General features: G+C 41.3%; 1 protein-coding gene across 2 annotated transcripts in view; it reads left to right on the top strand.

The window, feature by feature from the left end:
- lrch4 (leucine-rich repeats and calponin homology (CH) domain containing 4) overlaps positions 1–22,033 on the top strand; it is a 51,107-nt gene that overhangs the window by 9,754 nt on the left and 19,320 nt on the right. For both annotated transcript variants that reach the window (XM_071478244.1, XM_071478243.1), the window contains exons 2-9: positions 15,723–15,867; positions 17,210–17,339; positions 17,659–17,764; positions 19,900–20,146; positions 20,643–20,739; positions 21,245–21,356; positions 21,442–21,548; positions 21,630–21,682. In XM_071478244.1, coding sequence (XP_071334345.1) covers positions 15,723–15,867; positions 17,210–17,339; positions 17,659–17,764; positions 19,900–20,146; positions 20,643–20,739; positions 21,245–21,356; positions 21,442–21,548; positions 21,630–21,682 — 997 coding nt within the window. The remainder of the gene's footprint in view (positions 1–15,722; positions 15,868–17,209; positions 17,340–17,658; positions 17,765–19,899; positions 20,147–20,642; positions 20,740–21,244; positions 21,357–21,441; positions 21,549–21,629; positions 21,683–22,033) is intronic.

Below are 22,033 nucleotides of genomic sequence, written 5' to 3'. Positions count from 1 at the left end.
TTCTGTACATCCTTCACTTGTTGTGTTGTAGCTGCTGTTTCCTCCAGGCTCAGCAGGCAGCCATTAGTTAATGGGCCTCAGTCCCATTCCTCCTGGCTCCATGTTTGTCCCGCAGCACAGTGCAACACTATAAGAATGTGTGTAAGTAATCTAATGGTGTGGAGTTGACTGCCTGGTGAATAATGAAAGCTGAGGCCGTGCCTTATGCAACCCAGCAGATCCATTAACTGCCACAGTGTTTGGTGACAGAGAGGCGTGGGGTGTTGGAGGGGTGGCAAAGACGAGGTTTGTGTGGGGATGTATTCAGCTGCTGAGAGTTATTATAGGATCACAGTGACATTTTAGTTAATAAAATCAGCTCATTACAGAGATGATTATTCATGATTGTAGAGTGAAACTTGTTACCTTTACTTTTCATAAGATACAAAACTAGAAATCATCTTGTGATGGGATTGCAGCAGCCGCAGCACCTGTTACATGTTGACATTCTGACCCATGGGTATTCAGTAGTCATTGGTCGGACCATGCCAGCCTTTAAACTATGCCTTAATGTTGACCTCACCTACTCACGTGTAATGTTTTGTGACTGTATTTTGCACAGTTGTGATGCTATCACAGTCACAAAATCTGACAGACATATAAACACCTGCCAAAGTGCTCAAAAGCACTTCACTGGTTGTACCTGCTACAGTAGGTGTCTCCAGGACCATGTTTTACCATGATGACAAACACAAACACACACAGACTAACAGAGCGAAAAAACAATACCAGCCCCACTGTCACATCTGGTAATAAAGGAAGTTCAGACACCATTTTTATTGAACTGAAAGATGACAACTTGTACCACAGAATTATACAAGGTGTAGTAGTATTTATACGCTCTGGCAGTATTGACTGTGGCTTCAGACAGAATTTCTGCTGTTGAAGATACAAAAATACTTGACGGTGGTTTGAGTTTTTGCACTGATTTGAGTTCAGCCATTGTTACTATTGACTATAACACAGTAATAGACAAAGTGAAGTGATGACTTGGTGTCAATGCGACCACTCCTAAATGGTTTGTCCTGTCTCTCTCTAAAGGGCATTTATTTTCCATTGCTATTGGCAACTGCTCCTCTTCTGTCAAGTTTCTTGTGGCGTTCCCCAAGGCTCTGTTCTTGGTCCTTTACTGTTTTCCATTTGGTTTGGTTAACCCTTTGGTTAAATCATCATCCAGTACAATATTTCCTACCATTTTTATGCAGACGATACCTTGTTGTATCTTTCTTTTAATCCTAATGATTTCACTGTGACATCATCGTGTTCTGCAAATACACTTAATACCTTTTATTAAATTCCTTCAAAGTCTTCGCTAAACATATGAATCTGGACAGACATGGATGTAAACTTCAAGTTTAACTAGTTAGCAGAAGCATACAACCACAATGTGGCAATTCTAATGTATTTATAAAAATCTTGGTTTCATCTTCTCAGATGTCAGTGTTTGTTGGCACAAAATTTTGTATGTGGATTCATGATAACCAGATGACGTATCTTAATGTTTTTGTCTTGTGCAACCATCAGGTTAACATGTTTGGATGGAATGTCATGAAATCTGGTGCTGACATTCATGCCCCCCTCAAAATAAACTGTAACAGCTTTGGTGACCATCTGACATTTCATCCAGTGATATTCCCATTTTGGTCTGCAGCCATGCTTTATCTTTATTTACACCACTCAGTCTGGCTGACGACCTTTGACAGAAGTCTAGTATTAAAAGTCATGGAGTAAATGTGTGGTTAGCTCATGTCACACGTTTGAAAATCCTAAAAGGTGTTTAGCCAAACCTATCCCAAAAAATGACATGTAATGAATTCTGTAATGACAACGTCTTTAAGTCCATTCAGTAACGCCATTCAGTTTTCTAACCCTGCCCGAACCTGTTTTTGATTTAATTCTTAACAGTATGTGCGCATACATGTGGGATGTGTGACGTCTTTCTCTTCACTGTGACTAATTGATACCAGAGACATCATATGGATCCCAGCTTCCCTCATAGACTCCCAGGCTGACTTTCATATAACATAATCTTATGTAACCCTACTGATCTGTAACTACAGCCGAGCTCTAACCACTTTATGTTGAACCTGAACTAAATCATCTCAAAGTTTATACCCAGTCCAGTATCTAATACCAGCCAGTTTGATAGGCCATACTAGAATTGCATTAATACTAGTATCACTGTATTTCCTTTATGCGGTAGGACTGGTTTTCACACTTGTGCAGTGTGCGTGCTGTTGCTTTTACATGTCTACCGTCTTTTTTATCTATTTGCCTGTTTGTCACTCTCCAAATTGCTGCGCTCAGAGTTTCACTTTGCATTTTGAAAATCAAAAGGCCACGTTTCCTGGGCTGTATGTTGCTTGCTGTTAGCTCAGGTGTATATAGAATTATTCCATCTTATTTGAGGTCCATTACAGTGCCTGCATGACTTGTTACTCATGTGATGTTTGTTTTCTGTCTGTACAAGTTTGTTTTCTGTGTATTTGTTCAGTGACGTCAGTGTGGGCTTGTAGTGTATTTCCCTTATTGCATGAACACTCTGAGCTTCGCATAGAAAAACTGAAGAAAAGCCTGCAGTTTGTGCTTTCAGTGCAGAGTGAAGTGCAACCTCATCAAACGTCTGTCTTGTCCAAAACAGTCTCATTTACATGTTGAGTCTTGTTTTGTAGCTGAGTCACCTGAGTCTTGGTTTGTCACAACAGTGAGTGGAGACCTGGCAGCCACACAAGTCTTCTGAGACACTGTGTCACTTCATCAAGCAGCTGTAAGGCAATAACTACATCACGTGCATTCTCCCAGTGCCACACGTTTGTGTATTTAACATGTATTTAACCTGCTTCCAGTCTGTGTGCTAAGCTAGGCTAAACACATAAGACCATCATGTCTGTTTCTGGTGTTCACTCACAGTGATTCTCACTTCCATATCTACAGTACACATTTTCCAGTGTGTACGCACAACATACTCAGAACCTGCTTAGCTTTAGTTTACTGCAGATGTAGAGCTTCACTCTTGTCTTTCTCTTTATGGGTCATGTCTTTATGGTGTACCAACAGTAGGATTCATCGAATATCGGCCCAATATTGCAATATTTCCTGCCGTGGAATATTTTCCATAATATGAATTTATTAATTTATTTATTTTTTGCAGTTTTGCTGCTCTGAGTCTGACTGCATTGCTTACTGCACATTGTACCTTGGCATGTGACAAAGTTTAAACCGCTGTTTAGTAGCAGCATTGATTATACCTGTAACATGACATATAATAATATGATTATATTATTTTTTTAAAAATCCTATAATAATGTCGTGTATCATGATATTTGGGCTGCTAATTCTGGATATCACCCAGGCCTAAACAGAGTCAGTGTCAGTGACAGGGTGATGAACCTGGACTGAGACCATCCAAACATCTTGATTTGAATGTTAGCTCTCCATCACTCAGCTACAGATCATCATGTCTCTGTCTCCATTTTCACACTCAGTCATGTAACAGTTTCACCCACACACACACACACACACACACACACACACACACACACACACGTGCTAACAGAGCGGTGTTCAGTGCTGCTGCTCTGCTCGCTGTAACTCACACTGTAACAGGAATCAACACTGCCACATCCTGTCTTACAGCAGACATGGAGATGCGTTGTCATTAGCAACGTTGTGAAATAAAACCAAACACTGTCAGATCGAATGACGGGCTTGGATACATTTGAAATAAGCCCGGTCGAGGTTAAGGTGTGGCTGTTTTGAAACAAAGCCGACACAACTTTCTTTTTTCTTTTTATTTATTGTTTTTGTATGTAGGGGAACAATTGTGAGTATTGAGTAGCCTGTTAAATTTTAGTATGAATGTTTGAATACTTTGTAAGTAATCAGTTTCAAAAAGATCCAATCTTGATGAAATATTCCAACATTAACCATGTCAACAATAAAAATAAGGTCATAAACTGAAGAACATGTGATTCACAGTTTGTTGTGAAGCTCAGCCACCAAGAAAATCTGATTAATGCTGCTTCAATGGTGAATTGGCTTTTTCTAGTTGTGTAGTTGCACAAGTAGAGAAGAGTTGTGATGTCAGTGAGTAACAGTTGAGTGATGTGAGTTACTAGAGGTCGACTGATAGTGGAGTTTTAAAGGCTGATATAATGATGATATTTAGGAGCAGGAAAAAGCCAACAGCTAATTAATCAGCTAACATCACCCCTGATTGCACTGTCTATATATTAGCTAGATATCTAATATGGCTATCAGCTGTATTTTTAATTTAAACTTTCATGTATTTAATATCTGTTAAAATCTACATGAATGATTTAAGTTGCACTTTAACCCTTAAGACCCCAGGTGTCCTCTGACCTCAGCACTGTTTGAAAACAGCCTCCAGAAGGTTTTCTCAAAAAGTTAACATTCACTAAAACTTTCATTTCTTATATCACTGCCTTTACCTTGGAAAGTAGATATTAGACCACTGATAAAACAAACAAAATACTTTTCCCATAGTGCATTTTGCCTTCTCAACATGAATTTAAAAACACCAACATCATTTAAAACATGTCCATCTCATCTGGTTTTAATTCTGTATGTTGTATCTGGTCTTAATAGATTAATATGATTAATAGAGGCGTTCCAACGTAGAATTTACCAAATTAAGTGATTTCTGTCTACTTCTGTGGGTCTTGATCTACCTAGGCGTGTCGTCCAAATAAAACATATGTATGTGAAACTTTTCAGAATTGTACAGATTAAGTCATTGATATGATGATTTGTGATACTTAAAGTTTATTTAAAGTTCAGTCTCTGCTAACCAGCCCGTTGTTAACTGTTAAACAGCAAGCCCGCTAACAGCAGCTGGAGACAGCAGTCCTTGTTCTGCTCTGCAGCCTCAGTGAGTTTAGCGAGCAGTTCTCCACCTGAGCAGAACAACAACCAGCTGCAGTCTGAGATGAGTTGTATCATTAAACAAGTCAGATACATCTGAACGTAGTAAAACTTTAAATTTGAAAATGTTGCATGTTGCTGAAGAAAGTTGGACGGGGTTAGTAATTGGCAGTAGCTGACGTCCCTGTAATCCTCTCCCTGTGAGTCAGTTATTTCCCACTTTGCAGAGACAGGTCTTTCCCAGCAGCCCTTTCAGCTGTGTGGATTAAATCCAGTGAAGAGCCGTCCTCCTTGTTGAGTCACTGCTCTCCGGGGTTTTGTTGTCTTGGCATCCTCGTGCTCGGCCTCTTTGTTGCTCTCCTCCTCTCTCTGGCTGCTCCTCAGCTCCTTTGTCCACGCTCTCCTGCTGGTATTATCTGCCTGTTACTCATTCTCTCCACCCCTCCGTCTGTAGCCTCTTTATGAACCTCACCTCCATTCCTCACGACGTGATATGAGTAGTTTCATTTTGTGGACACACAACTACACCTCTGTACACTCAGGAGGCCCAGGGTCCCTCTGTTCTTCCACCGCACACTGAACACATTTCCAAGCTGTGTAATTTATAAATTGACAGCCCCACACAGGCTGTGAGATGAGGTGTAGGTTCAGTCTGTGAGCCCAGATAAACACGCACAGATCAGAAACCTTTAAACTCTTTAAATCAGGTAACAGTGAAATCATTGTGGTGGGTTCTAGCTAATCAGCTTTAAGCAGGTCACCCCCCCACACCACCCCCCCCACCCCCCCACCCCCCCAACACATTTTTTCTGCCCAGTTACTCCTCTGCAGGTCAGTGTTGAGGGAGAAAAGAATGGATTAACTTCTCTTGTTTTTTTTTCACCCTCGTCTGTCTCCTGCTCTGGACAGATTTTCATCAGCTGCTCATAAACGTCACATAAATCATTTACTGTTTTTTACCCTTTTTGTACTTCGCTGTTCATGGAAAAATACAGACTCTAGATATCCGACGTCCTCGTCACCTGATATCCTCACACTTCTGAAGGTATTTCTTGGGTAAACCTGACAAGTTACAGGAAGACACAGGAGATAAAATAACAGAAATAAAATCTCTTGCAATTCAGTGCAGCAGCCCAGCAGTAGACACTAAGTCTTACAAATGTCACTATTTTTAGATTGAGTTGATTAAACCTGTGTTTTTTTTTTAAGCGGACCGCTAAATTGTTTCAGTTTTTTTGTTTAATTGACCCCCCCACTGGACCAACGCATCGGGGAGTTTGGGGGCTCAGTTGGAGCGGGGATAAAACGGTTAGGAAGCTCATCAGCTACATCTGTTGGTTAAAATGTGAACGCACTGTAAGAAAACAGCTGTCGAGCATCTCATCCTTGGTACCGCTGTTAGAACAAGAACCTGTGTGGCAGCACTCAGCCAGGGGGGCAGCAAAACAGTCTGATGACCATCATGTACTCGCACAAATGTGACCACATGAAATTTGACCTCACACACTCTGTGTGACCACGTGTAGAAGACGTTTGGTGTTAGTTTGTACAATGTTTTGTTCTGCCGTTATAGTGAGGTGACAAGACACGATCATCCTTCAGACTAAACTCACACTGTTGCACTCGTGTAGATACATACAAAAAGTTTCTGTCTGTGGTTGTTTCACTTTTCAGGAAAGTTACAAAACTTTTCATACGCAGCCTCCCGTGCTAGAAAGGTGTGGGGGTGGAGGGTTACAGTGACTGTCCGACAATCCAACAAACATGTTGTTTGATCCATTTCAGGCATTTTTAACCAGCAGAGCTGAGTGTGAAAACATTCAGATAGAAGCTTCACATTTTTACCTGACGACCACTTCTTCTTCTATGGCCGCAGATCATATCAGGTGTTAATTAATAATTAACTTGATCACACAGGCTAAAATTACACTGTGTTTGTGGTTCTGTACTCGGCCAAAGATCATCTGTAAGGAAAGAAACTCCATCTGATCCTAGGAGTCAGTGTCAGAAGTCCCAGTTTAACTTTCATTTGGATCATACCTATAATTTAAGATTATCAGATTATCAGATTATCAGATTTGGGTCAGGAACATCTGTGTTTGGATCAAGTAGATCATGAAAAATAAGGTGTGTCAAATTTAGAAAGCTACAGCTGTTCCCACATATTTAATCAACACTGCAGATCTGCTGCCATGTATTTAATTATTTTTACTATGTGTGCAGTGCAGCTCTGGCACATACATTTATTTTGGGATGAATAATATGAATATTCATATATTATATAAATTAAAATTGGGCCTTTATCAGTTAATCAGGACACAATAGTGATTGTAAAAAATACTTTCAGGTCTAAGGCTCTAAAATGTTACTGAAGTTTCTATCAATATATTTCTAGTAAATACTGAAATAATAAAGGGTCTCACTGACACATGTGTAGTGTAAATTGTCACATGACCAGAGCCGTTTATGAGAAGAGAATGGCTGCAAAGGTTAGAGATGTTTCAGCACAGAGACAGTCTTTAAGGTGTCTACTGTTGATATATGCTTTTTGCAATCACTCAGCTGTATTCAGTGTGGTTACAGAATGAATAAACATGTTGACGGCAACAAAGGTGACCGGTGGGATAACACTACATCTAGGCACAGAGTCTGATTATTAGCGAGTGTTGACCAGCACAGACTTGTGTCCTGGATGCAGTTTGCAGCTCCCATTTGACTTTGTGGTGCTGGTGAGCAGTTGTTGCACCAGACCACACCCAGTGACAAACCACACCTGACTTACACAACAGCAACATAGATTTGACTGCTCACACAGCGTGACATGAAGAGAGGAAGTGAGTTCAGAGGAGCAGGCTTTTGACTTCAAAGGTAATCAGATTAGTGTGTTAACTGACTGACAGTACACAGCAGTCACTGTGCAGGGGTCTACATTCCGCTGACCTGTAGTGAAGTCTCGAGTCTCTTTTGAACACCTGAAAAATAAGATTTCTTGTTCTGGTTGGAAACATTTAGAGAGTGAAGTAAGTGCTGGACCTCCAGTCTACATGATGTGTAGAAGAACTGTGCACAAATAATCCACAAAGCTGTTGTGTAATCTGTTGTGAAATGAAGTGAGACTTTGGAAGAGCAGAGTAAAGACCTGTCAGGTTATGTCAGTGTGTTGGCCTCTGTGAGGCCTTGTCATGATCTGAAACATGAGACTGTTGTTGCGTTTTTGTGTCTTTATAGTGAGTGTGCCTGTTTTGATGTACTGATTGAACTTTCCTCGTGTTAAGAGACTCTGGGCTTTACAAGAGCCTTCTTTAGCAGTGTAAGTGCTACAGGTCAATGGGTCAGCAGTGATGTGTCTGAAGCAGATCCTGCTGTATACAAGCCTGGCCTGTAATTAGACACAGTATTCTGCTCTGACGGGCCAATCCTTCTCTTTCTGTTGATCCTTTAAAATCCTCCGACACTGTTTTAGGATCTGTGATCCTACCTCACAGGTCCACACTGTACACCTCTGCCCCTCTGACGTTTCATTTTGACAAAACAGTCCTGTCTTAACCCATTCAGACCTGAGTCTACGTCTAAAAATCAGCACTGTTTGAGAACAGCCTCCTAAAACCTGAGGGGTTTCTCAACAACTTGACCTTAGCTAAAATCTTTATTACTCTGCCTCTGCAGCAGATAGAAACATGAAATAACAACCATGTGAGAGCTTAAACCTTTGACTTTTATTGAAAATCATATACTACATGTTTCAGTCTTAAAGGGAGTCACAGTCACATGGTCTTCATCAGCAGATGGGGTCCTCAAAGTTGTCTTAGAGACGGATGAACTGACATGCAACCCTCATACCTGCTGTTATTATATCATCCACAGCAGTTGTAGTCCATCGATCCATCTCCAGGACTACTGAACAAACTTGGCTGTTGAGAACCATGTGATATGATTGAGAGCTCTGGAAAAAGCTACTTAGAGCCAGGACTGTTTTTTCAAACTACTGTTTCAAACAGTTATGTCCTCAGTTAATGGTGATAACGGATTTTTTTTCCATTCAGCAATATTTAAAAGAGGCAGATCTCTTAAGTGTAAATGGAACATTTACTTACATTGACTTTTACCATCAACACTCATGTCCTTGACTGCGACCTCCTTTGCAGTCACACTTAGGTTTCACCATTAATTTGACTATAATGTCTTTTGCGTGTCACACAAAGCAGTTGCAGATTGGTTGCAGATCGGTCATACATGTGCTGCTGCTGTTCTGCTGCGTGGCTTCAAACTGTTCAAGCCTGTTGCACTTCTGGCTACACTGCAATCAGTGATTTCATAGCAGGTGTTTTCCATTAGCTGTCAAAGTGTAGATCCAGCCAGCGAACACTGAGACTTGTCTGGGTTAGTGCAGTCAGCTCTGATAAGCAGGGAAAACTTTCACCTGGCAGCCAAGAAGACGTTAGCAGAAAGTAAAGTTTGGTACAGGACAGAGGCAGGTGAGGTCAGACACAGGTCCCTGCAGCTCTCTGGAGCTTGCGTGCATCTACTTTGGACCGACTCTTTTCAGTCAAGCTCCTTTCTCTAGGCTAGGCTGTTCTTAAACCTGTCATGAAATCTGCATGGTCACCATGGTATCCTAACAGGGGTCAGTCCAGGTCAGCAGAGATCCTAAAGTGGTTAGTATGGATTAATGGATTGATCCTCTCAGATAGGACGCTGCACGGCCCTGCAGTGTAAGTGCAACTTATTGACGTGCTCAGTTATTTTTTGTGAAATTCTTGACGTCATGTTGATGACTTTGCCTTTTTATCTAAAGTTAACAGCCGTTCTGTTCTAGGCGTCATCGAAAAGGAGATATCTCAATACAGACCAGCCCAAATATAGAGGTGTATGATATTGTGTCAACCCACCGTGACGTCACCCACTGGTTTGTGAACTGCTGTTTTGAAGCCTCCAGTTTGTAATTTGTGCATTGCCAAGAAACCATATTTGGAGGAGAAGGTGGAGCTGAGGAGGAGTGTGGGGTGGATCTGACCTGCTCTGTACTCTATCCTGTTGTCAGGCAGCACAGCTCCCACAAGATGAATCACACTGACTTCATTTGGCAAATACCTACAGAACTTTTTATTTTATGTTTGAGGTATAAGATGATGATGATGATGATGATGATGGTGCCACTTAACAGCAGTTCTAGTTCTGTTTGTCACATCTCAAGGTTCAAGGTACAGGAAGCAAAGCAGTGAGATGAAGGTCAGACTCTACAACACAGAGGCTACAGTAGTGGTCAAATAGAGTCAAATAGATATGTCAGTTTAAGTTTTATTTCTGTCAGTTGATTCACAGTGACCTCTACACCTCTGTATTATCTAAGCTTGTTTGTGGCCATTTCTCTGTCACTGTTTCTCCTGAATGTAGCCGGTGGTGTTGGACGGTGACTTACCTGATCATAACCCTCTGATTACCTGCACTCCCAGAGGAATATCATGTTGTTTTCTTTAATTGATTTATTGATTATTTTAATGATTAATCTGTGATTGATCATGAGTGTGACAGATAGTTGATGATGCAAGTTGGCTAATTTTGCATCTCTAGCACCAATACATAAAGAAGTCTTCACTCAAGACCCACTTACAAAATTTTACCAGGACTTTTAGCTACATGCCAAGGCCCTCATCACTATCACTTACTGAAAGCTCCAGAAAAAGCCATTAGGTCATTTCAATCAGTTTCAGAAGTCCACAGATAACACACATATCTGTCCTATCTCACAGCCGTGGATGACAGACCTTCCAACCACCGTTAATCTGCTGATGACAAATCAAACCAGGCTTTGAAGTGTGTATCTGTGGTGAGGTCAGAAACAGCTACAATCACCTCCTTTAATTGCTGGCGGTAAAGCACCGTTTGCTCCGAACAGAGAAACCAGATCCAATCACAAATGGTCCCTAACATCACATTTGACACTGATATAATTCCAGCTGTGAACCGTCTCAGCGGGATTCTGGAAACAGTCTGGGCAGGTCATGTGTGTGTCAGCTCTGTAACCAGAAGGTTTGCTACTTGTCATCATGACATGTTGGCGGTCGTCCTCCTCATCATGGAGCTCTGAGCTGACGGAGCTGGCTCTGGACCACGGAGCAGTCAGGGCCCTGCTGTTGAACCGTAGCATGCCAGAGACTGGACATTCTACTGCTGCTCTGCTGCCATTCCACTGCACATGCTTTTCCCATCATGCTCATGTTGAGTCATTCTGGCTTTGTTACAACAGCTATCAGAACGTTTGGGCAGAGATGCCTCCTGGGAAAAAAGCGAGCAGGGAAGGCTGTGTGAGACTTTTAGCTGCTGGTGTGTGTGTGTGTGTGTGTGTTCTTATATTCTTGTTCTTAAAAGGACCATATATGGACAACCTCTAGATTAATGCTTGGGTTATGAGACATTACAACAGAGAGACCAACTGCTTAAAGAATCCTGAACAGAAAAGTCCATAACAACAAAGATGGCAGTCCCGCCCCCTACCTCAGTAAACCAATCTCCTGCTTCATCAAGGCCAAACGGGAGACATATCCAGCCAGTCAAGTTGTTGCACTGATAAAAGCAAAACCATTGTATCTATCACCTGTGGAAAAGCCTTTTTAGCGCTAATTTTTCAGAGTTAGTTAGGTTACACAGACAAAACTTTTATTTTTGCAGTGGAAACCATCACTTCCTTTTTAAAGTGAGGCTCCCACAGACAAGACAACCTCTGCCTCCCCCAGAACACACACACACACACACACAGAAACTGCCTTTTACACTACCAGCCGAGTTTATCTGAGCAGAAACACACAACAGTGGGGAGAAACCCAAACCCTGAACCCTTAATTTTAACCTAACTGTAACCCTAAAACCCTAAAACCAACTCTTAACCCTCCAAAAGCAGCCTCAACCCCCCCACAGTGACACAAGACCCCTTGGGTTGGTTTGCAGTTGAGTTTAAGTCCCCATTGAGATATAAAGACAGACACACACGCACACACACACACACACACACACACACACACACACACACACACACACACACACAGGGTACTGTTTCTACCCCCACCCATTGTTCAGACACCTCCCCTCCAGCTATGGGGCAGTGAAGATGGAGAGATCAGGCTTTAGTGCTGCTGTACAGATTGTAGACACACACATTTATTATATACAGAAAATACATACACACACACACTTCCAACACACATTGAACCACGCTGCAGTGTTTACTAAGGCCTTGTTAAGTGCTCCATGAGAATGTTAATGAAACACACACAGAAAAATGTGTTTCCTGTTGTTACTCAGTTAGACCTGATTTCTCTTTATTTTCTGTGTCTTTGGTTTTGCTGTCTTTTAATTTCTATTTTGGTTGTTAAAAAGGAAAATTATGGAAATTATTTTCATTATTGATTCATCAGATTTTTTTTTCTTTTCATTCAGTATTCAAATGTCTTCAGATTTATTTTCCATTGAACAAACAGTCTAAAACCTAAAAATATTCACCTTAATGTAAGACAAAGAAAAGCAGCAAATTGTCACCAGTGAGTTGTTGGAACCAACGAATGTCTGCTGTTCTTGCTATAAAAAATGAGTTCAGTGATTATTGTCAAAACAGTTGCTGATTAAGCTTTTGTTGACTGATTATTTGATTTTATTTGATTAGTTATTTTGGCTTTAAGGTTGATGAGGACAACTTTACCCAAGTAGGCTTGGGCGAAAATTTAATGTGTGAATACAGTCCAGTCAAAATATTGCAATTTTTGGGAAAAATATTGCACATCGTGGGAAATTCTGCAGTATTTGATATTATTGAATAGCGGCCCAAGCCAATCCAGCATCCTGCTGATCCAGGACACTAACATTGGTGGTAATGGAGGAAAAATGAATGCACACTCAGTAGCACAATAAATAAAGAATGAAGCTGCGCCATGTTTATCGTATCAGTGAATGGCACTCAGTGGACCATGTTCTTGATTCTTTTTACAGTTCTATTCTTCAAAATATTTCACTTGAATCTTCCAACATAACCGTCCCTATAGAAACCCTAACAAAGAGAGGAACTGCCTCCTCCTCCTCCTCCCTGCTGCTTCAACAGCAATCAATAAACAGCCATTGGGCTGTCTGCCATTGACAGACTGTGTCTCATCCTGCTGCCAGCCGAAGCTCGGTGCTAATGATGCTGTTTGGAATCACTGCAGCTCTATGGACAGTCTATTGATGCTTCATTGTGTCTGCATGCTCACACATCTTTTGCCCCGCACTCTGTAGAGTTTAGATATGAAAAGAAGAGGTGATGCTGATGATAAGGTCAATACTGAGCATGGCCAGTAATAACCTGTCATTAGGAAGGGGGAGTTAAGGTCCAGATAAGACTTTCAAAATATAGAGAACTATGTAAATCTGCAGCTAACTATTATTTTCATCTAGAGCTATAATGATTAATCAGTTAGTCAATTAATCACCAGCTATTTTGATATTTATTAGTTATCGTCATATTGCAAGCAAAAATCCCAAATACTTCCAGCATCTCTTTGTTGCTTTTCTTTGATAGTAAACTGAACAGTTTTGGATTTTGGACTGATGGTCAAATAAAACAAGCCACCCCGGGCTTTGGGAAATTTTAACAGGTCTTTTGACTTAGTTTTCTGATATTTTATTGGAACGAGCGATTGATTAATTGAAAAAAGTGTGCTAAAACCGAACCAGATCCAGATCATTGTCTGGATCTGGTTTGGTTTTAGCACAATCCAGATTATTGTCTGGATCTGCACTATATTGTTCAAACTCATAGACCTCAACAACACCATAAATATGTTTTTTTTGTTTGTTTTTTTTAGTTTTGCAAGATCGAAACATTATTTCCTGAGAAATTGAAAATGTTGAAAAATGTCTCGCAATGTAAATCATTTCTGGACCCACCCTTTTAACCAGATCTGCACCAAGATGTAATGGGTTCATCCCTGGACCCATCCCTCCACCAAGTTTGGTGCAAATCAGTTCAGTACTTTTTGGGTAACCCTGCTGAAAAACGAACAGACCAAGAGACAAGGGTTAAAACATAATATCTGCAGACTAATCAATATTGAAAATAGCTGTAATTAGATAATCTGTTGTTTTCTTGATTGATCATCAGTTAATCATATACAGTGTAAAACGTCAGTAAATAAAATGAACAATACCCAATGTGACATTTTAGAGACGACCAACAGTCCAAAACCCAAAAATATTCCATTATAATGACATAAGTCAGGGGTCGGCAACCCGCGGCCCTCTGCTGCGGCTCCCTGTGGCTTTGGAAAATAAATAATGAGTATTTAATTTAAATTTATTTTATTTTAGTTCGTTAGTATTTTAAATGTAATTCTAAATTTGAAGATTATGGTGATCTTGTAACATTAAAATAAAACGTGTTTAATTTTTTGTCGCTCAAAATATGTGTCACAACTGCCGATGTGTGACACCCGCCGGCATGTGATTTATTGAGCTTTTCGACCCCCGGTAATTTTGTTTTCTCTGAAGCATTTCCTTGATTTCATAAATGCAACACACTATAGTTTTTTTATACATAGCATGAAGGTAAAAAACGATATATGCAGTGTTATCTTCATTTTAGATGTCAAAAGGGTTTTGTGGCTCCCGGTGTTTTCTTTTCTGTGGGAAACGGGTCCAAATGGCTCTTTGAGTGTTTAAGGTTGCCGACCCCTGATATAAGTTATAGAAAAGCAGCAAACTCTCACATTGTTTGACTTTGTACGAAAGAACATTAATCTGTTATCAGAAATGTTCTTTTAATTGATGAATTGTTCCAGCTCTGTTAGGAAGCACTTTGCATTTACCGAATTATTTCCAAATTGTTTTCTGAGTAAAAATAGCTCTAAATTGTAGGGGCATATTTAACAATGAAAACGTTTCTGATGTCTGATGAATCATTTGCAGGTTTAAATGTATTTTTGTCTGATGTATTCATCAGATTATATATTAAATGAATGGGCTGAAGTTAGGGTAAACAGCAGACCATCAGGACCAGGTTAATTTTACTCACTGATTGTAATTGACTGGTATTTCTGTATCTTTGGAGGTGGATGAGAATGGCCTACTTACTGTGGAGCTAACTGTGGAACAGAAAGCAGGAAGCAGCCAATAGCAGCTATTTTTGGACATGCTCACCCAGTTCGGCCAGAAGTGGATGAGAGTTGACCTTGCCAAGATTCTGTCACAGCAGTGTGGGTTCAGAGCAGGTTGTCAGTTTTAGACCTGCGGTTTTGGAAAGCAGTTTGGATGCTGTTGTATGGCCGAGGGCACAAAAAACATCAAACCAAAGTATGAATTTGATTGATGTCATCGGGGTTATTATCTCAGCTTGGGCTTGGAGACTATGAAATTATAACTGAATGGTTGCATAACACACAAGCAGACTTGTAACAGAAAATGGTGTCATGGGAATTGTAGCATTCTGCTTGACCCAAGTTGGTTTTTTTTCTTGGTTTGGCTCTCATTCATCGTAGCATCATTGCTGTTATTTGACAGTGACAGGAAACATGAGGGGAGAGAGATCTGAAAGAACAATGGTTTAATGTTGGGTACAGACTAGGGAATTTGCAGTTATTGTATGTGGTTTGTGTCTTAGACCACTGGATCACCAGGATGCACCAAAGATCTCCTTAAACAGAGATTTCTTCTATGATTTCTTTCTTTTAAATGCATCAAGATATTTCTAACACTCAGTTTGCTAATATTGACGGATAGCCTCATTGAAAGACATCTGTTGTCTCTGTCTAATGTCCAGTCCTCTTGTGTGTTTCCAGATCTGTCTAAGAACCGTCTCTGTGAGCTGCCGGAGGAGCTCTGTCAGTTCATCTCTCTGGAGACACTGAGCCTTTACCACAATGGGATGCGTTCACTGTCCTCCAGCCTGGGAAACCTCCAGGCCCTCACCTACCTCAACCTCAGGTAACTCAACACTGTACACCCTATTTTATGAGTACATAAGTACAGGACAGGCACATAGTGCTCACCACTTGGTTGTAATCTTTGGAGTCTAGTTAGCAAAACCAGGTAAACCTTAACTATGCTTCCAATGATATAGCAGAACAGTTATGAACAGCAGGGTATCTAATGAGGTAAGGGTTGGTTTACTGAAAATCTGATCTCAGTGTTGATACATGTTCACCCAGGATCCCTCAAACTTTTCCTGCTCGATTCATAAAGCAAACATTCATTTGTATGTTACAGAAGTATCATGAATCACATTAGTGTGTGCAAGCTGCTTACTACAACCCATAGTTACAACTTATACTGGGCTGACCTGTAGAAATGATGACTGGAGCAAATGAGGAAGTCAGGTGATGCAGAGTAAAGAGTGTGTTAGGAGGAGGTCATGGTGGACGGATGGGATTTTAACACAGGAGACTAACTGTTTGTTTCCTGTTTGAAACCCACAGCCATAATTGTTTCTTTTATCCAGAACCGTTCCACGACATATACTGTGTCTTTATTATTGTAACCATGACAACAGAGGTCCTCTAACCTTAAGGAAGTACTTATTTTAACTCAACTGTGACATTTACCTAAACCTAACATGTCTTTGTGTCTATAAACTGACTGTACCATAAGCTTAACCATATGTTTATGACTTTAACTATGACAATGAGGGTCCAGGAGTGGCTGGCATTACAGGAGAAACCAGGAACGTGTTGAACCGGGAGGTTAATCTGGAAAAAATCCAAAATTACAATAAATTGTTATTACTTCATAAAAGTTGTACTGTAACACAACACAAAGGTGGAAGTCAACACTTTGTATCAGTTTCACAGTGAGCAGGTGCAGCGTTCCTCTGAAGCACAACTCCAGTGTTTGTTTATGCTGGAAATAAATCCCATCCAACAGAACCACACTGACACACCTCTCTGCTCCACACTATAATTATAATGTTGCTAGGATACCAGAAAAACCCTCCAGGTGGCTCGTAATACAGGCGGCGAGTGTCGGCTCCAGGCAAATATACTGTACAACAAAAAACTTACTATGACTCTGTGTAGCTGCACATTCTGTGGTGATCAGTGAACGCACCTTTGAAATTTAATGCAATGTTGCACAATACTCAAGTGGATATCCTGACCTCACTCTGTGTGTGTGTGTGTGTGTGTGTGTGTGTGAGAGTGTGTGTGTGTGAGAGTGTGTGTGTGTGTGTGTGTGTGTGTGTGTGTGTGTGTGTGTGTGTGTGAGAGTGTGTGTGTGTGTGTGTGTGTGTCTGTGTGTGTGCGTGTGCGCATGTGTGCGTTTCTCTCCACAGTCGTAATCTTCTGTCCAGTTTACCCCCGTCGGTGTTTCAGCTTCCCCTCCTGCGAGTGCTCATCGTCAGCAACAACAAGCTGTCTTCACTGCCCGCCTCCATATACTCCCTCACACACCTCCGACAGCTGGTACGATAAAACACACACACACACACACACACACACAGACACAGACACACACTGCTGTCTCTCATCAACAGTATCTGTCTGTGCTCTAACTCAGTGTCTCTCAGCAAACGGCGATTTCTGTTGATAGAGGGAAAAAGTCCTAAAGTCCTTCTTTCAGTCCCGTCTATGTATGTCCATTTGGGTCACAGTCAGAACTCCATTGTGTCTGAGGTTAAAGTCTCCAGATGATGTGATGAACAGGTGAGTGGTCTTCTGCTGTATATCCCTGGTCCTGGTTCACGGTGCGCTCTCTCTCTCTCTCTCTCTCTCTGTCTGTCAGGATGTGAGCTGTAATGAGCTGCAGTGTTTGCCTGCAGAGCTCGGCCAGCTGGAGTGTCTGAGGGACTTAAACCTGAGGAGGAACCAGCTCACCACTTTGCCTGAAGGTACCGACACACCTGATCACTGAACGAGCAGCTCCTGTAGTCTCCCTGCTCCCAGATAAACCTCAGCTCTTTGATGAAACGTGATTCTTCCCAGTTCATCTGTTCAGTCAGTGAATCTTTATCTGTGCCGTGATGAAGCAGATATCTCTGACCTCCAGAGTCCATGTGTAACAGCCTAATCAAAGTATTGCTCTGTATAAACAGTGTAATGGGTTCTGACGTAGAAGCTCTTCAGGCTGGATGGTAATTTCATCATTATTGTGAAATACTGATTGTTGACAAGTAGAAATATTGAACTGCTTCTGGCTAATGGATCTTACACCATCAGTGGCTCATTCTCTGAATCAATAGGAGCAAATGGAAATGAAAACATTTCTTCTAAACAGGAGGAGACAGTAGCATTGGGTCAAACTGGAACAGGGGCCAGTTTCAGCAGCTTTCCTTAATTCAGACAGTTTCATTTCTATACTTTTGAGGACTGTGAACGTGGATCGACATGTCTGTACATGTGCAGTGTTAGTCAGCTGAGAGGTGTTCTTAACCCAGTGATGTGATATTTGTGATGTAAGTGTTTACTAAGTGGATTTAGCATCAGTAAATTAAAACCAGCTGGATAATGTGGTCAAGTGAAAAGTATAAAAGGTGATGTGGAATATTTGGACTTATCTGACCTGACACTTGATCAAACTCTCAGTTATGATGTAAACTGCTATACAGCCAGTTTTCATATAAAAGCCAACATTCAAGTAGAAGCTATTAATAAACTGGAGGCTTGGATAAAAAAAAGCTTTAAGGTGGGAGGGATCACCTCTGCTACAACAGCTCAGAGTCAGTCACACTCACCGCTCTGCTGCTCTCAGTTTCTCTTCTAACAGGAACAGTAGTTTAATTGGCTGATTATTTCCAGTTTCCTTCTCTCTGTTAGCCAACTGTCAGTAACACTCCCTGCAGGTTGTTCACAATAATAGACTACCAGGAAATGAAAGGGCTTTTAATCAAAAGTTATCTGTAATGGTGAAATGTGTATGAAAAGTGAAGACAAATGAAGTGTCAATTGGAATGTAAACACTGAAAGGAGTTATGATGTCCAGCGTATGGCCTATAATTATATTGTGATATTTTTAGCTGTATCGTGATACATGACATATATCTGGATATTTAGAAATCTGCTCTGAAGCTCTTCATAAATGAGTGATCTAACCCTTTGATGCATAAAATCTGATTATTGATTCTAATGCCTGCAGCATTTGTCTGCATGAAAACATTCTTGTTTTCTGTTTGTTCATCAGCAGTTTCTACTGAAGCAATCTTAAATTTCCAGAAAGGGGGAAATCACAACCAAGTTAAATTTGACCTTGAACAATAACGGAGCTCAAAGTAGAGGCTGGTGATCAGATGATTTGGCATATGATCTATTTTTCAGATTAATCGTACAGATTGCATCATTAAAAGTTTCTATATTTAGATACTTGTTCTGCTCTGTAGCTTCGGTGAGTTTAGGCCAGCAACACACGTAGCAGTTCTCCACCAGAGCAGAACAAGAACCACAGTTACCAGCTGCAGTCCAAGATGGTGGAGTTACAGTCCGTCTGCAGGACGAGAGACCTGCCTGCAGGCATGGAGACAGGAGGGTGAACTGGACTTTCAAATTAAAGTTCTTAGATGTATCACCTCATAAATAAATAACAGCTCTGTCCAAATGAATACTGCATATGAACGAAGCAAAAAGTGAGATTGGTTGTGACACAGTTTGTGAACAGAGGCAGAAGACAGCACTGTGGGGGAAGAGTAGCAGTGAGCTAACAAGCGTCCAAAATCAGTAAAAAATTGGCAGAAAGATACAAATCATAGCCAAACACCAAAGTGAATTTCATGCCGGCAGTTAATTTAATTACATGAGTTTGTACTTCACGATATAGTCTTTTACTACATCCCACATGGAACAAGCAGCGATACATCCCATATCTTTGATATATCGCCCACCCCCAACCCCGTCCAAGAATTATAGTGTACAGGCTTTAAAAAGATGATGATAGTCAACAATAACTTTAATTAACCAACAGTATCACTGATTTTAATCAGATATGCAACAAGTTCAAATGAAATAAAAGTACCCTTCCCTGTGCCCTGTGCAGAAATATCCGAGCTCCCTCTTGTCCGCCTCGATGTCTCCTGCAACCGCATTTCCCACGTGCCCTTGTGCTACCGCCACCTCCGCCACCTCCAGAGCATCTCACTGGACAACAACCCGCTGCAAATGCCGCCTGCGCAGATCTGCTCCAAGGGTAAATACCACATCTTCAAGTACCTGAACATGGAGGCCTGCAAGAGGAGCCAGGATGAGCTGGAGAGACACCTGAGACCCACTGGGTTCAACAGCTGGTGAGGAAGAGGAGGAGGAGGAGGAGATTCTTACTGCTCTTATTATCTTATGACAAGATTTATTTTACACAAACACCATGTTGTACAATAGAAATAAGGTGGTAGTCCATAAGTACTGTTTACTGACAGTGGTAGCTACTGCAGCTAAAAATTATAGGATCAGATAATTATGGAAATAGTATTTTAACATCTCATAGTCTCATACTGTGAATGAGAGGTGAGAGTATAAATGAAAAGAGGAGGAAGGGGAGTGGCTGATAAATGATCCCAGTGAAAGGTCATATTAACGAAGAGGAAGCAGAGTCTATCAAATATTTATAAAATCTGTTGGTGACCTGAAGAACTGTTTTCATCAAACACACAGAACCAAGGACAGAGATTTGACAGAGCCACGAACACAAGCTACTGAACTTCAGACTAATGACCCCCTGTGTAACAGTCTGCCAACAAAATTGCTGTGTGTTTACGTGTGTGTGCCCTAAATGTTTCTCTGCAGCCTGTCAGACCAGGAGCTGTTCACAGGTCAGTTTGGAGGACTGGACTCTGGCTTCAACAGTGTGGACAGCGGCAGCAAGAGATGGTCTGGGAATGAGGTAAAACACACACACAAACACACACACACACACACACACACACACACACACTGAACTCATTACCACAACAGAGTCTATGCAGCTTAATTTTAGATCAGGATTGATATAATTTCATTCATGTTATTTCATATATTATCACTGTAATGCCACGATTCCAATGTACTAAATGTAAATGCTGTCCAGCCCTCAACAACAGACAGTACTGTGTACAAAATACTGCAGCACGTTACACAATACCTAAGGACAGTGTTGTGTGCACTGTAAGGGGCATTTTTCAGGGTAAATACAGTGATACAAAAATACAATGGGATCCAAAACTCTGTGTGGTCAGGACATGAAAGACTGGTGCAGAAGTGACAGAGATCGTCCAGCATGAGTGGGAGTAAAAGAAATCAGAGACCTGAATGATGTTGGATTTACACCCCACCTCCACCACTCCCATGGTTATAATTGTTATAATGGGATGTGTCTGCGATGTGAGCACTGTCTCTGTCTGTGCCTCCAGTCAGCAGACGACTTCTCAGAGCGCTCCCTCCGCTTGGCTGAGGTCAGCAGAGACCAGAGGAACCTGGAGGAGGAGGAAGAGGAGGAATTGTCTCCTCTGGAAGTGAACAAAGGTAAACAAGGACACATCCATTTTCCCAGTCAATAAGGATTTCTGAAGCTGTAGATGTGTTTACACATTCTCCACTCTGTTCATAGTGAATGGAGAGGCTGAGCGCTCGGACTTCATTGACAGTATTGTGACAGAGGGAGAGGAGGACATCAGGATGGATGCACCAACACCTCCTCTCACAGCACCACCTCTGGTACCAGTCATCCACAGGCTGATCAGTAACTGTGTCATCATCTTAGAACAGGGAGGTAACTGTTGTCTCATTGATTTTCAGGATCAGAAGGGGAGATCTTCACCGTCTCAAACCCAGGACTCAACAATGCACAGGTGAAACACACTGTACTGAAAAAAAACCTTCACATGGAAACTGGGTTACAACACGTGATAACACAAAACAGCAATACTGTACAAGAAAAAAAATCAGTTTGTTGGTTCTACAAACTCGGCACTAGATTTTAGACATCACACACCCACAACACTGTGTGTGTGGTCGGGTGTGGTCTGTTGTAATTGTGGCCACACCCAGCTGTGATGTAGCTTGGTGTTACAGTGTCACAGTAGATCACTGCTGCACAACTCATTAGACTGAGCAACTCTACTACACAAAACAATGGTACTGACTTAAAGCTCCATACAGTCTAAAGGTAGATGTCCATGTGTTTGTGATTATAAAGCAGG

The sequence above is a fragment of the Trachinotus anak genome, unplaced genomic scaffold, assembly GCF_046630095.1.
Source record: "Trachinotus anak isolate AG129_WGS33_773 ecotype Australia unplaced genomic scaffold, CSIRO_AGI_Tana_v1 ptg000005l, whole genome shotgun sequence".
NCBI classification, from domain to species: Eukaryota; Metazoa; Chordata; class Actinopteri; order Carangiformes; family Carangidae; genus Trachinotus; species Trachinotus anak.
Note: the sequence above shows the minus strand (reverse complement) of the source record. Positions and strands in the feature narration are given on the sequence as shown.